Below are 17,314 nucleotides of genomic sequence, written 5' to 3' on the forward strand. Positions count from 1 at the left end.
GCACAGTAAATATTCCGGGCCAATCTTGCAGGGACAGTTTCATACTATTTGAAGTGAAAATTGCCCGGGAAAGTAATACGCATTGGGCTCATTGAGCTCGAATATTAGCATTTTTAATATTTTATACCCAAATTAATGTGTTTACCACATGCACATAATATGTGCTTAATTTAAACAGAAATAAGAGCAAGAAACAGTGGCGTAGCTGCCTGGGGGGGGGCATGGGGGGAATTGCACCCCTGGCAAAAATTGCCTGTTTGTGCCCCCGCCTCCTAGCGCTATTTGTGCCAACGACGAAAAAGGAGAAAGAGAGGAAAAAGGTGAGGAGAGAGTGAGAGGACTGAGGGGAAAAATGATATTATATATCAAAATGTGATGGTTTTAGGGCGCTAGCGCCTATAATCCTTTTTTTTCTTCTTTTTTTTTTTGGGGGGTCAACCTTTTCGGGCTTTTGAGGAAGGGGCGGCAAAATATTTGTTTGGTGGATTTGGGCACCACCCATACAGGCTTGCCCCCCCTGGAAAAAATCCCAGCTACGCCACTGGCAAGAAATGTTTTCCTTTGAGCTGGGGGTGACAAAGAAAGAACTTTAGGAACGAAATATTTCATCCCTGCTGATTTAATATATATCAGTCAGATTCTTATGCTGGTTTCATACTACCCTGCCGCTTGCCGCTGAGCGGCGTGGCGCACGCGCATTGCAGAAAACGGACACAATAAACGCTTGTCATTGGTTGAAACGCCCTGCCGCTGGCCGCAGCGGCAAGCGGCAGAAAAAGTATGCTGGAGGCTTTAATGTTTATCTGCGTCTTGTTCTTTTTTATCAATCCTACTTGTTAAACTATTTTAGCCCCAATCAATGTGAATTTGAATGTACAAAGCATGAAGTGCGAAAAAATTTACAATTTCGTGCTATTTTCGCCAAAAATCAAGGTATAATACCGAATATTGTCTCTATTTTTACAGTAAGCCTACTTAGAACAATGATGTATTTGCAAAACGTATGGGGGGCATTTGATATTGTATCGCCCATCCCAAAATATACCCCCCCCCCTTCCCCACACGAGACTGACGCCCATGGGTATATACCGTATGTGTTGTACCGCAAAAAGTATAGAATATGTGCTATACTTTCGGACATTAGAAAATAGTAAAGCATTATTATTTTATGTAATATTAAAGCCATAATGTGTGATTTGCTTCACAGCGACGCCCTCAATTTTACTCGGATTTCTAAGTTTTGCATAATTATAATGCCCAGTGGTGTACTAAAAAACCACCTAAAAGGGGAAATCGGTGAAGAGTGTAAAATATCAAAAATACTGGGGTCAATGGGTGAGAGAGCATGATTTGTGTTTTTGGCATTCAGTGAAAGCAAAATGTACATGGTAATTGGGTGAGACGGACCATTTGGATCTAAATTAGGGGCGTTGGGTGAGAATATGAATTTTTTTAAATGGTGAGAGCCAAAAGAAGCCTCAAAAATTGAATTATTAGTTCTAAATGGCTTGTTATTTCCAAAGTCTAAATCCGTGGTACTTTTATTTTGGTGTTTTGGGGAAAAATTCATATCTTCAATACGAAAGTTCAAATTTTTCAATTGATCGTCGGCTTTTCATATATACTTGAAGTATAAATCATTAGATTTATAAAGTTTACTTCGAGTAGGCCTACTGTTAAATATCAAAAATATAAATCTTACTATAAATAGGGGAATGTTGTATCTATGTATGTATGTATCTATCTATGTATGCCTATAAAGGCTCCGTCAGTTTCGATCCAAATGTCGCCAAATTCATACGGGAGATCGATGAATATACGGGGACGTGTTTAAACTTTATTTGGTTGAAAACGGTCAAGAATTGGCCTCAAAATCAGTGAAAATGTGGTCCGTTGCTATCCAAGGTAAACAAAAAGAGGAGGAGTGTCTGAGGGTGGATGTGCCCCCCTCAGAAGTAAGAAACTTTTGCAAAATGAAGACCTAATTGAAGCGATTTGGTGGACCATTTTGTCACTGTTTGTGTGTAAAATTTTAGTTTGAAGCCGAAAATTTGTGAGACGACGGGGCATGAAGCCTTTCGTGGACAAGTACCGGTAGTAGGCCTATAAATGGTTTTAAACAAAAATTGGCAAATGTTGAAAGTATAGAAGCGAAAATGGCGGCTTGTTTATGCACTATACGCAGGGGGAAGTATCTGAGGGGGAATGGTCCCCATGAATGTTTGGATATTTTGCCAAATGAAGACTTAAGTTATAAACCTTTGAAAAATGAAGACCCAGTTGAATTTTGGTGGACCATTTTGTCACTGTTATTGTATAAAAAGTGAGAAACTTTTGTAAAATGACGACCTAATTGAAGCCATTTGGTGGACCATTTTGTCACTATTATTGTGTAAAATATTAGTTTATGTTATTGTATAAGTTATTGGTTAAAACATCAAGTGGTAGGCGTGAAATACAGAAGCGAACACGGGCAGTTGTTTTAATAATTCATATAAGCAGGGGGTGTTTGAGGGGGGTGTTCCCCATCAGGAGTTTGGAAATTTTGCAAAATGAAGGTCCAATTGAAGCCATTTTTTTTTTTTTTTTTGATTTTATTTTATTCGGTATCTCCATATTGCACATACAACAATACAAGGTAATAGATATAAAATGCATTAAGAATAATAACATATAATACACAAAAAACAAAGCAAGGAGATATCACAGGATAGCCCTTTAAGCCCAAAGGCTTATTTCCGAAGGGGTCCTTTATACATAGAAGGGCAAAAGGCATACATACATATAAAACATACAAAGAAATATATATATACAAGTGAATATTAAAAGTAAAATAAAATCTTTAAACATGATTAAAATCATTAGAAACTAAATTTGGTTAAAAAGATGAGTTTTACAGACTTTTTGAAACTTGGTTTATTAGAAATTGATTTGATTGCACTTGGTAAGTTGGCCCAATCCTGAATGGCATTATAATAAAAAGAGCCAGAAGTGATGGTAGTGGATTTTGGAACACGAAAATTTTGAGCACTGTTTCTAGTACTGTATTGGTGCACGTTTGAAACTCTGGTAAAATTTGAACTAAGATAGTCTGGGCCAACTTCATTAAAAATATCAAAAACATGGTTCAACCTGAGTTGTTTAGCCCTGTTTTGTATGTTAAGGAAATTAAGATCTTTAAAATCATCTTCTGTAATATGATACATGCAATTCTTATTTAAAATAAATCTGATAACTTTGTTTTGAGCAATTTGTAGGCTTTTACTCATCTGCTTATGTGTGCCAGCATACCAAGAAGAAATAGAGTAATCAAACAAACAAAGTACAAGAGCAGAGCATAAAATTTTCTTGATATTTTGATCAAGAAACTTTGCCTGTCTGTAAAGAAATTTGAGTCTAGAATTTACTTTTTTTTATGACACCAAGACCCATTTCGTCACCATTCAAGCACTGGTCAATAGTAAGGCCTAAGTATTTGACTGAGGGAGTAGCATGAATTGTTTGCCCTTCACACTCAATGGTATAATTTTGCCAATTCTTCAATTTACGTTTTATACAAAAAGAATGAGTTCTGTTTTACCCATGTGGAGAGAAAGTTTATTATCTATGAGCCATTTGTTACAGCTTTCGAGATTTTTGCTAAGCTGCTGCCCAATTTTCAACGGATCTTTATCAGAAACCAAAAGAGCGCTATCGTCTGCATACTGAAGGAGCATACAATCAACACAGTTGGGCATGTCGTTCACATAACAAAGGAACAAAATGGGACCCAAGATACTCCCCTGTGGAACTCCACATGTTAAAGCCATAGAGTTGGAGTCTGAGTCATTAACATTAACAATCTGAGATCTGCAATTCAGATATGACTCAAACCATTTAGTGGAGTTCATTCCCAGAGCAGTAAGCTTTTGACATAAAATAGAGTGATTAACACTGTCGAATGCTTTCTGGATGTCAAGAAGCACCATTCCAGTAAACAGACCAGCACTGATTTGGTTTCTGATATGATCTTGAAGATAGATAAGACATGTGTCTGTGGAATATTTACCTCTAAAACCTGACTGAAATTTAAACAAGATGTTATTTTCCGTGAGATACCTGTTAAATTGTACAAACACTGCCTTCTCCAAAAGTTTGGAGGCCACAGACAAAATACTAACAGGTCTGTAGTTGCCTACTTCCAACCTGCTCTTCTTTTTATATAATGGTTTGACCTTGGCAATTTTCATTTCACTTGGAAACACTTCAGTCCTGATAGCGAGATTAATAATAGATGTGATTGGAGTTTTAATGACTTCTGCAGCATCTTTCAGAAAACGAGCCGGCAAGCCATCTAAGCCAGTGCTTTTATCGATGTTAAGATTGGTTAGCTCATCATAGACAAAGGTCTCACTGACCTCATGGAGATCAAAGGATCCATTCCTGATATGACTGTAATAGCTTTGGAACCTGTTGGAGTTAACATCATAAAGACCACTTGGCTCAGGTAGCTCACCAACAAGTTTGGCAGCAACTCCAGTAAAGAATTTGTTGAAATGATTAGCAACTTCTTTGTTCTCAAAACACTTTTTACCATCAATATCTAAAACCATATTGGTAGAGTCTTTTGTTTTGTTTTGGTACCCAAGCTCTTTGAGATTTTTCCAGAGCTTTTTAGAATCATTTTATTTGCCTCAATCTTATGCAACATGTACTGTTGTTTAGCAGATCTTATCTCTCTTTGGACTTTATTACGTAACTTACAGTACTCTTTATAATACTCAGACATATGCTTGTTTTTATTAAATTTTGCAAGCAAACAGTCTCTTTCTCTGATGTTATCAATAATCTCACTTGTCATCCATGGTTCAGAGCGTTGTTTAATCCGAACTTCCCTTAGAGGAGCAACAGAGTCAAGAGTGTTCAAGAATATGTTACAAAACATGGACCAAGCTCTATCAACATCGTTACATACGATATTTCAGACCAGTCAGTTTCAGACAACTTATCAATAAAAGATTCCTTGCTGTAATTCTTTAAAGATCTTACTTTAACTCTTTTATGCTCGTTGAATGTTGCTTTGGGCGACTTCCTTGTACAGTACGTGAAAAAGTGATCACTTAACCCAGTTGTTACCACACCATATTGACTGATTACATTGTCATAATTACATATAATGTGATCAAGAGCAGACTTTGTGGTAGGGGTGATTCTAGTTGGGGTATGAATAAGTTGTTTATGTCCAAACAAGTGCAACATGTTAGCATAATGGTGTATACTCGGTCTTTACGTAAAGCACACATGTTCATATCACCCAAAATAATCACTTCAGAATCATTTGGTACATAATTTTTACATTATCATTGCTTTTTTAAATAAAAAAGGGCCCGAACTCAATTTGCAAAATTTTAAATGTTACACTGACACTTTATAGGCCTAAGATCCGCAATTAAAGCATGCATGTATCGATGTTGAAGTCAGCATGGAATCCGACTTAATACTAATTTTCACATGCTTTTGGGTGGAGGGCCGCCTTCAAGCAATGCCTAAAATAATCACAGGTCTATAATATATTATAGGGCCTACTTTTGATTGACCTGACAGTGCGGGATATTTAAACATGGACCTACTCAAATACGTGCAATTTAACTTTTTCCCTTCTCCTTTTCTCCCTTTTTCTTTTCTCTTTTCTCCTTTTTCCTCTTTCTCTTCTCTTCTCACCTTTCCTCTTTTTTGGGGGAGGAGGGGATAGGGGTCCGGGTCCACAGGCCCCTCTGAATCGGCGCCTATAATTCAAGTTATAGGGCCTACTTCCGATCGACCCGACTGTGCGGTTTTTTAGGCATGGACCTACTCGATTATATGTGCAATTTAAACACCCTTGGGGGGGGGGGGGCACTTCAATTTGAAATGTATATAGGTGTAGGGCTGGCGCTTTCGCACTATGGGGCATTCGGTGAGAGCAACATGTAAAAAATATGGGGTCATTGGATGAGAGCATGATTTTTGGCATTCGGTGAGAGCAAAATGTAAAAAATATGGGGTCATTGGGTGAGAACATGACCTTTTTTTTTAAATGGAATCTTTGGGTGAGAACCAAAACAGCGCCACAAAAACCTCAAAAATCAAATTTCTAGTTCTAAATGGCTTCAAATTTCTTTATTTTTTCAAAATAAGTAACAAAATCAGTGATAAATGAAAGTTGCTGTTCAAATTGAACTTGTAAGGGTCTTTGGGTGACAGATCAAATGGAAAAAAGGGGGTCTTCGGGTGACAGAGCGCGGAGCGAGCATGTGTTCGTAAAAAAATATGGGGTCTTTGGGTGACAGCGGTGCTGAAAAAGGGGGTCTTAACAGCCCTACATACGCGTCACCTGCAAAGTTGGAGTGCCCCCCGGGTTAAACCCGGGAATTTCACTTTTTCTCTTCTCCTTTTTTTAAAGCTTTGTTCCCATTTCTCTTCTCTCATTTTCTCTTCTCTCATTTCCTCTTTTTTTTTGTAGGAGGAGGGCCTGCCCCCAGAACCGCGCCGGCTGTAAAGTTAGTCAGCAATACGGGGTCCAGGGTGTTGGAAAGGGGTAGCGTCCCCTTGCTAGGGAAATTTTGCATTTCTGAACTCAATTCGCGCGATTTGGTGCATAATTTTCCTTTTCTTTCTATCTCCCTTTCTTACCTTCTTTTCTCTCTTCTCTCTCTCTCTTTTCCCCCTTTTTTTGTGATTCATACCCCGGGGTGCTGCAGCCACCAAAGCACCCCCCCTGGATCCGCGCTTGAGTTCGGATGTAATTCACACAAAATGCTTTTTGAGTGATTACAAAGATAATTAAATACTTTTCATGCAGGGGCTATGTGGAATTTTTTAAATGTATTCCTTGTAGGGCCTACAATGAAATTTCACAATAAAATTTCCATTGGATTAAAGGTGCCCCATCCCCTTTAGTATAGCCTACAACCAATAGATTCAGATTCAACACAAGGCACGGGGTACACATACATGTAGGCCTCTATAGCACCCTCTCTGGACCACAATAGGCCTATAGTTACGAGGTCAAAATGAGCTAAAAGTTTCCACAATTCCACTGTACATCAATCTAAAACGACTGAGACCCGTATTGAGTCTACGGCCTCTTAGCACCCCTCCCCCTCTTAGACTCAATCCAAGATCCGTCATGTCATTCAACATGACGATGTGAGCTGATCCCGGAACTGATGTGCATTGTGAATTGAGAACAAATAGAGAGCTATTTGGGGCCCATTCACATATGATATGTTTCATTTCAATCGTTAAAACAAGTTCCCCAATCCGCACCATTTCATTAAATTCTTAGCGGGCTCGTTACTAAAATCAGCATACTCACAGCCCTTCCCCTAAGACTAGTATTGTTATTGTAAGACCGTGACCTATCCCGAAGTAGATCAAATTATATCTCGACCCAGCCTAATATGATGTATTGTTTACGCGAGTGGAGCCTCCCAATTCGTTGGTATTTCCAATGCGTGCTGATAAGGATCGGTCGTAGCTTTTTTATACCGATGAAAAACGTGTAATGAGACGAGCACGTGTAGTGAGGCGGCGAGCTCGATATACTACAAGTAATAAACAAACCGCGTATTAAGTGTAATATTAATCTTATCATTCTCATGAATTCTCCGGCAGCGTTACCCCGGGCGGGAAGCGTAATGATTATTGTTTATAATGTATCCAAAAATGGAGAAGCAAAAGAATTATAATTGTAGCCTATACTCGGGTGAAATTGATATTTTGCTGGGCTTTTTTACACTTGAGTCTTTTTTCCCGGTCTTTTCTACATCCGTCACCGGGGTGTCATGGGCCATTAGGATTAGGCTACGAGTAATAGGCCCTACCAGTCATTTTAACACAAATATGTTTTCCTGTTTTTGTCATTTGCCTGGGATATATGCATGAAACCCTGACAGGCGCCCTCCTGACCCGGAATATGACCCGTATAGTACGTAATAGTATATACCATGTACATGCCGGACTGACACGATGCTATAATAGCCTATAGCCTCACATGTGCTGTTAGACCAATCGGTTAATAGACCAATCGGTTAGTAGACTAAATGGATGTCGGACCAAATGGGTATTAGACGAAATGGTTATTAGACTAATCGGTTATTAGACCAAATGAAGGTAGACCAATTGGTTATTAGACTAAATGATTGTTAGACTAAATGGGTTTAGACTTATCAGTTATTAGACTAAATGGGTATCGGACCAAGTGGCTATAGGACCAAACGGCCATGGGACTAAATGATTAGTGGACGTAGTAGATATAGACCAAGTGGGTTTAGGCGAAATGGGTGTAGACGAAATGGTTATTAGACGGAATGGTATTAGACCAAACGGCAATTCCCCTTTACAGATCCTAATAAAACAAAGTCAAACATAAGAATGACTTTTTTCTAGATGCTTATTTTCAATTCTCATAATTTTTCTCATAATACAATGAAAAAGAAAAGAAATATTTGTTATTCTTTTTTAATTATTCTTATGTTTGACTTTGTTTTATTAGGGTTTGTAAAGTTATTGCTTTTGTTTTTCATTGTATTATGAGGAAAATTGTGAGAATTGAAAATAATCATCTAGAAAGAAGTTATTCGTATGTTTGACTTTGTATTATAAGGGGTTTGTAAATCTAAATTCTCATAATTTTCCTCATAGTACAATGAACAACAAAAGAAATTATATTTACATTTTCTAATAAAACAAAGTCACACATAAGAATGACTTTTTTTCTAGATGCTTATTTTAAATTCTCATAATTTTCCTCATAATACAATGAAAAACAAAAGAAAAATATTTACACATCCTAATAAAACAAAGTCAAACATAAGAATGACTTTTTTCTAGATACTTATTTTCAATTCTCATAATTTTCCTCACAATACAATAAAAAACAAAAGAAATGGATTTACAGATCCTAATAAAACAAAGTCAAACATAAGAATGACTTTTTCTCGATGCTTATTTTCAATTCTCATAATTTCCCTCATAATATAATAAAAACAAAAGAAATATATTTACAGATCCTAATAAAACAAAGTCAAACATAAGAATGACTTTTTTCTAGATGCTTATTTAGAATTCTCATAATTTTCCTCATAATACAATGAAAAACAAAAGATAATTGCGTTTGAACACCTGATGCACGGAATGGTGTCACTTCAACCTGTTGTAGTGCTCATCTCATTAAATTTTTCATTAAAAAAAGTTGATCTCTTCATGCAGGAAGGTCCTCTCTATTTACTGACCAAACAGGAAAAAGTTTGGTGAATGTTTTCTGGTGGAATCAGGAATTTCTTGAAACACCCTGATATAGGCCTACATTTGGATCAAAACAAGTATGTACGCCATTTAACATGCCTGGGATTTCTTGTATCGATCAGTTTCTCCATAGACAATACGTGTGTGAGTGCACGCACACAGTAAATGAAAAATCGTTCTAGTGGAAACTGTATTGAGAGTGGGCATCCCTACTAATAAAACAAAGTCAAACATAAGAATGACTTTTTTTCTAGATGCTTATTTTCAATTCTCATAATTTTTCTCATAATACAATGTAAAACAAAAGAAATAGATTTTCAAACCCTAATAAAACAAAGTCAAACATAAGAATAACTTTTTCTAGATGCTCATTTTCAATTCTCATAATTTTCCTCATAATACAATGAAAACAAAAGAAATATATTTATATATCCTAATAAAACAAAGTCAAACATAAGAATGACTTTTTAGATGCTTATTTTCAATTCTAATAATTTTTCTCATAATACAATTAAAAACAAAAGAAATATATTTTTATTCTTTTTTAATTATTCTTATGGTTGACTTTGTTTTATTAGGGTTTGTAATGCTATTGCTTTTGTTTTTCATTGTATTATGAGGAAAAATATTAGAAATGAAAACCTCATACTAAATTCCCCCTAAATCGTGACATAGCTGTACCTGCATACTGCATGTTTTTAGAGTTTCTTTAATATAGTGGCGAGTTATAAGCATCAAAATGTTGCATGATTGGGCACATGTCCTAAACAAATTATAAACACATGATATAAGCACTTTTGTTGGGCAGACATCTCAAAACAATTTGTGATAGATGCTAATTTAGGATGACTGTACAACAATGTTCTGTGTCATGGGTGTGAATTAATTTTCTGGGTGTCGAGTCTGTGTCTCAATTTGCAATACGCCTAATAATCAGTCTAACATCACCTTAACATTCTCCAAAACAAAATACACATTTTATGTCAAATATAAAGGATGTAGATTATAATATCCCATAATGCCTATCTTTGGATCAACCCCGGTACTACAGGTATAAGTAGGTAGAATGTCGCATTGAATGATGGGACATATGAAATCCAGATTTTGGAGCTATGACTTGACACCATACATAGACCAGGGACATGATTAAAGTGATATATAAACAGCAGGCCGATATTGGAAATAGTTAAAATCTAGGAGTAAATCTTTGTCCCTCATTTCGCGCGTGGGATTTTTTTTTCAAGCCAGCTGATTTTTGCTTATTTGTACAAAAACATCCATCCAATTAAATCTACTTTTGTCCAAAAAGCGACAGATTTTACATGCATACATCAAATTTGAATAAAAAATTTAAAAAAAACGGAAAATATATATTAGAGTCAGTCGGACCCGTACATAGAACAGGGTTTTTGTTGTTGATGATGTTGCTGGTGTTGTTGACTTGTTGTTGGTATTGTTTGGTCGCCTTTATGGGATCATTGGATTCAAACTTGTTTAGGGGTCCGGTCAAGTCACTGAAATGTCCGTGTGCTAATAATCTTCATCTTTCCATTTCAGAGTTTGCAGTTTGCAGCTTCCCTCGTAGCTATGGACCTAAAGAAGGGCGATACCATTGCGATATGGGGTGCTAATCACTCGGAGTGGATGATCACCTTGTATGCCTGTATACAACTTGGAATTTTACTGGTACGTATGAGTTATTATTTTTTTGTTCATAGAGAATTTATTATATTATTAATTACAGTAATGTACTAACGGAATAATTATGTGTTCAATAACCTGTTGCGAACCCGTTTCGGTATTTTTTTAAACAGTGTTGTTTAATGTTTTGCATGCTGCTCGTCATTACCTTTAATATTACTAAAGGCGAATCATGTAACCAATCTACCTTTTTATTTTCTATGATTTTTCAGGTACCCCTGAGGTTAGAGTTCCCACATACAACAATCATCACCCTCGTGAATAAGGTATTTTAGATATCTCACGTAAACTTCGTTTTATACAGAATACCCCAGGCATCTCGCAACACATCACATTAACAAAGACAATTAAAGCAAACACACAAAACAAAGTAACACATTGAAATTTAAACCAATATTTAAAAATCATAGAAAATGACATTTTTTCGCCCGAAAAATCATTTTACAACTAGATCTAGATCATTATGGTCTACATTTATCATACTTAGCAAGCATCGGGTCGACGTTATCCGATCCTAAGATTTTAAAGTATCAACAAGATTAATTATCTTGTTGATACTTTAAAATCTTAGGATAGAATTTGTAATTTTCAGCTGCACTGTAAGGCCATAGTTCTGATGCGATCTCCTTCCGATCTACTGGACAAGGCTTGTGAATGTTTTGCAGAACTGAAAGGTACTCCGGCTGAACAATTTAAATCAGATAGGTAAGATTCTTAATAATGTGTTACTGTGTATGTTGGTAACATTGCGTGTTAATTCGACGTTAGTCAATTCAAATAACATTTTCCTTATTGTTCCACTGGCAGGATCTATATAATTTGTTTTCAAATAGGTTTTGCCATAATTACTTCTTCATACATTTTGTTTTAATATTATTGAAAATCTTTGTGATGGTACAACATGTTCTATCAATCATGTGTGTTTCTTTTTTTTTGTTTGCTTTTAGTTTATAATAATAATTTACATTTATTTACATTTTTCATTCTTGTAACAGTTGTCCACATTTACAGTTCGTCATAAATTGTGGTAATTCAAAAGGAAATATCTTCTGGAAAAGGTAAGTCTGTAGTATTTTGGTTACCTTATTTACTTTTAGGTCTATATCGGACCTTTTATAGGTTTCTACATTTTGATGTAAACATCTCAACAAAAAAGTAACTAACCCCCTTTAAATAATAGCCATTATTCAAAAACGGGCGATATTCCAAATCTGGAAAATGCGTTAGAAGCAGAATTTATTTCTGCGCATTTTGACACCTCATTTGTAGCAATTATCTAAATTTTGACGCCGCAGCGTAAATTTAAATCAATGTAACCCAAGATTTGAAAATTGCAGTAAAATCTATTGATTTGTATTCAGTTATAATGGAAGGAAATCTGTGTAATGATATCCGAGTATTTTTGTATTGTTGTAAGTGCAACTTTCAAATCTGGACCTCACTACATAAAATTGACAAGTGTTTTATTGTTTTCTGGGCTATCGTATCAAATGAGGTGTCAAAATGTGCAGAAACAAAGTCTGCTTCCAGCGCATTTAGCCCGTTTTTGAACAATGGCCATTATTTAAGGGGGTTAGTTACTTTATTGAGGTGTTTATTTACACAGGATTTATTTTTCATTGGTTAAACAAATTAAGTTTATAAGCTTTCTGTATGAATTGCCGCCCATGCAATGCATTAATATATTTAAAGAAAAGTTGCAACTATTGATATATCCACAATATGTAGGGGTGTTTATAGTTACGACGACTTCATGACACTTGGTAACGAGACTGACATTAGCAAGGTGGAGGAAATCTGCAAGTCACTGGATATTGATGATCCATTATGCATGTATTTTACATCTGTAAGTCACAGTGTTTATTGTGTTAGGGGTGGATGTGTGGGGTTGTAGGTATTTTGTTCATATTGGTAATCCTACCAAATGCACTTCTCTGATTTGATTTATTTGTTTATTTGTTTGTTTGTTTGTTTGTTTGTTTTAATGGTCGCTCCGTATAGAGATTTGATATAATTGATTGATTGATTGATTGATATATTGATCGATTTATTGATTGATGAATTGATTGATTGATTGATTGATTGATTGATTGATTGATTGATTGATTGATTGATTGATTGATTGATTGATTGATTGATTGATTGATCGATCGATCGATTGATTGATTGATTAATGAATTCAATTTAATTTAATTTAACTTAACTTAACTTAACTTAACTTAACTTAATTTAATTTAATTTAATTTAATTTAATTTAATTTAATTTAATTTAATTTAAACCAGCTATCAACTACATGATATAATGGGCGTTGGCTTTTATTGAAATGGTTCCTTGTTATGCAAATAAGACATTTTACGCTCCATAGCTTTCACACTGAGATTCAGAGGCTTGCTTTTTGTTCACGTGCTCAAGGATATTTCTTTACAGATGAATGAGCATGAGAAGATTCTTCCACACGACTATACGGTGCGGACATAATATCAGATTAGTTGAATCAAAAAATGTAACGTTCATTGATTGATTTAATTTAATTGATTGATTGTTTTATTGATAGGGTAGTACCGGTATACCTAAGCCAGCAGTGCACTCACATCATTCCATTCTGAATAACGCCATGACAGGAGGCTTCAGAAGCGATGTCAACGTCTTGGACTGTGACTGGGTAATGAAAAAGTAATTTGTTGGAAAATAAGAGAAATGAATTGCAACGGTCTTTGCGATGTGTGTGTTATTATTATAATGTACGTAAAAACAAGCTTGATGATTTTGACATTATAACACGGATGAATGAATGACGAAAATTGAACACAACATGTATTTACAATAATGTTTAATAATTCCCCGTAGAAGTAGTGATGTAACAAGTATAATTACTATAGCATTTATATGTCTAACCTATTTTTGAATGTATTGCCTTCACTAGCAGTTACGCCATTCCTCTGCATTGAACAGTAGATTATTAAAGAACATGGATAAAGGCCTGGATCGTAATGCTATAAATTTCACATCATGGTGAGCATCCGCACCTGTAAGATTAGTGTCTTTGAAAAAAGCGGTATCGTATTCAATCTATTACACATACACATGTAATGAATGTAGACTGCTTATCGTGTAGGGCAATACATTCAAAAATATTGTAGTCCTATTGCTTTGATAAGTAATCCTGTTACATCATTACCTCTACCGCGAATTCTGGTAACTGTTTGCAGGAGTCTCTTCGGCTTATGCAAGTGGCCACATTCGCAGCCGTTAACAGTTGGCTTGGGACATACCTTCCTATAGTTAGAGGTTCTACGTCTATCGTTTTATTTCCAACATTCAACGCTCAGATTATGGCAGAAGCGCTTCAAAACGAAAGGTATTTGGTTTGCTACATGTAGGCTTAAAGAGGCGGATGCATGATATCTTTGTGAGATCTCATTTAGAATGATTGTTATAGTTTCTAGGCAAAATGGGCTATCCCTCATGTTGGTCATTTTGAGACATTTATCTTTTAAGTCCAAAAAACAAACGGAAGTGGCAAATTTAAGACGTCAAAGAGAGCAAAAACCACAACAAATTATATCTAAATGCTTCGATTCGAATTCACAAACATCGAACACTCACTACTTTGATGATGATGACTTCAATAACTATTTGGTGACTTAATTTCTTACAGAGTAACATGCGGCCCGACATTAATTCACCACGTTCATGATCTCGTCAATCTACCGAATATTGATTCTTATGACTTCTCTAATTTTAAACAAGGTAAAACATGTAGGCCTTGTCTCTAACAACGCGACGTCGCTGGGCGGGAAAACACTCACAAGTACATTTTGATACCTAACTGTTAATGAATAGTGCTTTTTATTAGTTGTGTCTTCTGTCCGTGCAAAGACGCGCATCAAATTTGCTTTTTGTTACTGTTCCGTATTTGTAAAATAGGTCAAATTGAAAATGCACATATTAATGAGGTTTTCCCGACCAGCGACTACAGAATAAATTTGCAAACTTCGACGAATGTACTGTACCAAATATATTGCATTAGGGTATCGAAAAAAATACTACTAAAGTATAAAGTTTTAAAATGTCCGAGATGATCGGAGAACTGCATAATTTGTGGTATATAGTGTGAATTAAACAAAACGATTTATAGCGCGCTACGTTTACGTTGATTCGCAAGCCTCAGCACACTGTACAGGTCGTCGCTCACCACTACGACCCCACACCATTGCATATTACCATTAAACAACAACCCAAGTACTTTGCTACTTAGAAGTGCACACCCTAGACATTCCACAATTGACCTACGCAGCCAGGATCAGCTTCACAGGACTTGTACGGGTTACATGGAGACAATTAGCAGTAAGATCCTTGTACAGGGGACGTTTCAAGCTAGCTCTATTTATCCATGAGAGCGTACTAAACCACCACCAGGATTCGAACCCGCGTCCTCTTGCACCATAGTCGAACGCCTTATTGAGCTAACTTGACAATTATTAACTGAAATAATGTAATTACCTTTTCTAGTCAGCATAGGTGGTAGTATAATTCCACACAAACTAAGACAGAAGATGGGCAAAATAGCCAAACATACAACGGTAAGCCAACATGTTTAATATGTTCATCTTTATAATAGGACCAAGGCAACAATACAGTATTAGCATAAGCACTGATAGTTTATTGAATAGAATTTTGGCTGTATTTTAAATTAAGTGAGAGGGAGAAGAAAATAAGAAAACATGAAATGAACGACACTTTCCTTAACTTAGTGATTAGATCCTGTTTTATTGAACGATCGATTTTAGTTATTTCATCTATTTTGTACACTGTTGTTAGTTAATATGCGTCTTTATCGACTTGTTGACTAATATTTGCTTTAGAATCGCTATGGCATGGCCGAAATTTTACTAAGTCATTGCGGAGATCCTTTGGACCCACCAGAAAAAATAGCAGATGCCGCGGTTTATCCCACAGCAGGCCTTGAGGTAAGAAACTCAAGTCTTGTTTTATATTTTATCCTTTTTATTATTATGCCAACTTTTAAAAGTTTTTAACAATTCCTATACCACCTTCGTTAAATGATTCGTTTACTATGCATTGGTTCGCTTCAAATTCGGTAGTGATAGTAATGCTTTTTGCGGTTTGCCGCAAGCGTGCCGACAAACCGCCCAATTGTAAGCACGCGTGTACGCTCTTTGCGCGCGCGATTCGATGCTGCGACCAGCAACATACGAAATAAAGAGTATAATCATGGGAAATTTCAATATCCTGACACGTCAGATAACAGAGATGTGTTGATGGAGGTGTTTATTAATGAAGTCGGCAAAGATGAGAAAGGGGACAAAGAACTGAATTTTGTTGCTCATAATTATTATCGGCCACCATCAGACCAAGCTTTTTGTTTCAAAATAATGTGTCGTAATTTTCATATTTTACTTATGCAGACAAAGATTGTTGATGATAAGGGAATTATTGTTCCTGTCAATACTGTTGGAAACCTTCTTGTGCGGGGTTATACCAGTCTCAAATACTACCTTAACAATGAACAGAAAACAAAGGAAATTAAAGATAACAATGGTTGGATTCATACTGGGTGAGTCATCATTAGTAAAGGCCATTGATGAATGAAAAACGAAACATTGTGAGCAGTACACCTTGGAAATGACACAAATAAATACCCTTTCAACAACTCTTCCTATACCTTTATACAGGAGCCAACCATTGTTAATCCATGATGAATCCACACTTTTATTGTAGCGTATACGCGAACGCGAGCGAGACTACGCGTTACGCGAGAGCGCTAAAATTCGTTATGCCTGGAACCTTTGTGCGTATGCAAGCTTACAATTTGAATTCAGTATTTTTCAGGTAGCGGCTAAACATTGCCGTTTTATTCTGTAGTTTTATTGCTGATATCAACAGAGAAATCATCGAAGTTTTTGTAAGGCTGAGTGGCAATGATTGACTGACATTCCTCATAAAATAATCGTGCATTATACAATCTTTAGCTTCTTTTCGTTGTTGAAGAACAACGAAAAGCTGCTAAAGCTGCCCTCGCGAAGTAAACCACGCAGACGACGCGGACGCATCGTTGTTAATCGGTGATGAACAACGGTGAAACATGATTGAATCCCTAATTCAACAACTCTTCCTATACCTTTATACAGGAGCCAACCGTTGTTAATCCATGATGAATCCACACTTTTATTGTAGCGTATACGCGAACGCGAGCGAGACTACGCGTTACGCGAGAGCGCTAAAATTCGTCATGCCTGGAACCTTTGTGCGTATGCAAGCTTACAATTTGAATTCAGTATTTTTCAGGTAGCGGCTAAACATTGCCGTTTTATTCTGTAGTTT

General features: G+C 36.2%; 1 protein-coding gene across 1 annotated transcript; it reads left to right on the top strand.

The window, feature by feature from the left end:
* The first annotated feature begins 10,285 nt into the window (after positions 1-10,285).
* On the top strand, positions 10,286-16,551 carry LOC140144940 (medium-chain acyl-CoA ligase ACSF2, mitochondrial-like). The gene is made up of 11 exons (XM_072166737.1): positions 10,286-10,318; positions 10,825-10,953; positions 11,540-11,673; positions 11,964-12,026; positions 12,697-12,814; positions 13,524-13,631; positions 14,179-14,327; positions 14,628-14,719; positions 15,482-15,552; positions 15,835-15,939; positions 16,399-16,551. The coding sequence occupies exons 1-11, from the start codon at positions 10,286-10,288 to the stop codon at positions 16,549-16,551; spliced, it is 1,155 nt and encodes a 384-aa protein (XP_072022838.1).
* The last annotated feature ends 763 nt before the right edge of the window (positions 16,552-17,314 follow it).

Source organism: Amphiura filiformis, unplaced genomic scaffold, assembly GCF_039555335.1.
Source record: "Amphiura filiformis unplaced genomic scaffold, Afil_fr2py scaffold_100, whole genome shotgun sequence".
Taxonomy (NCBI): Eukaryota; Metazoa; Echinodermata; class Ophiuroidea; order Amphilepidida; family Amphiuridae; genus Amphiura; species Amphiura filiformis.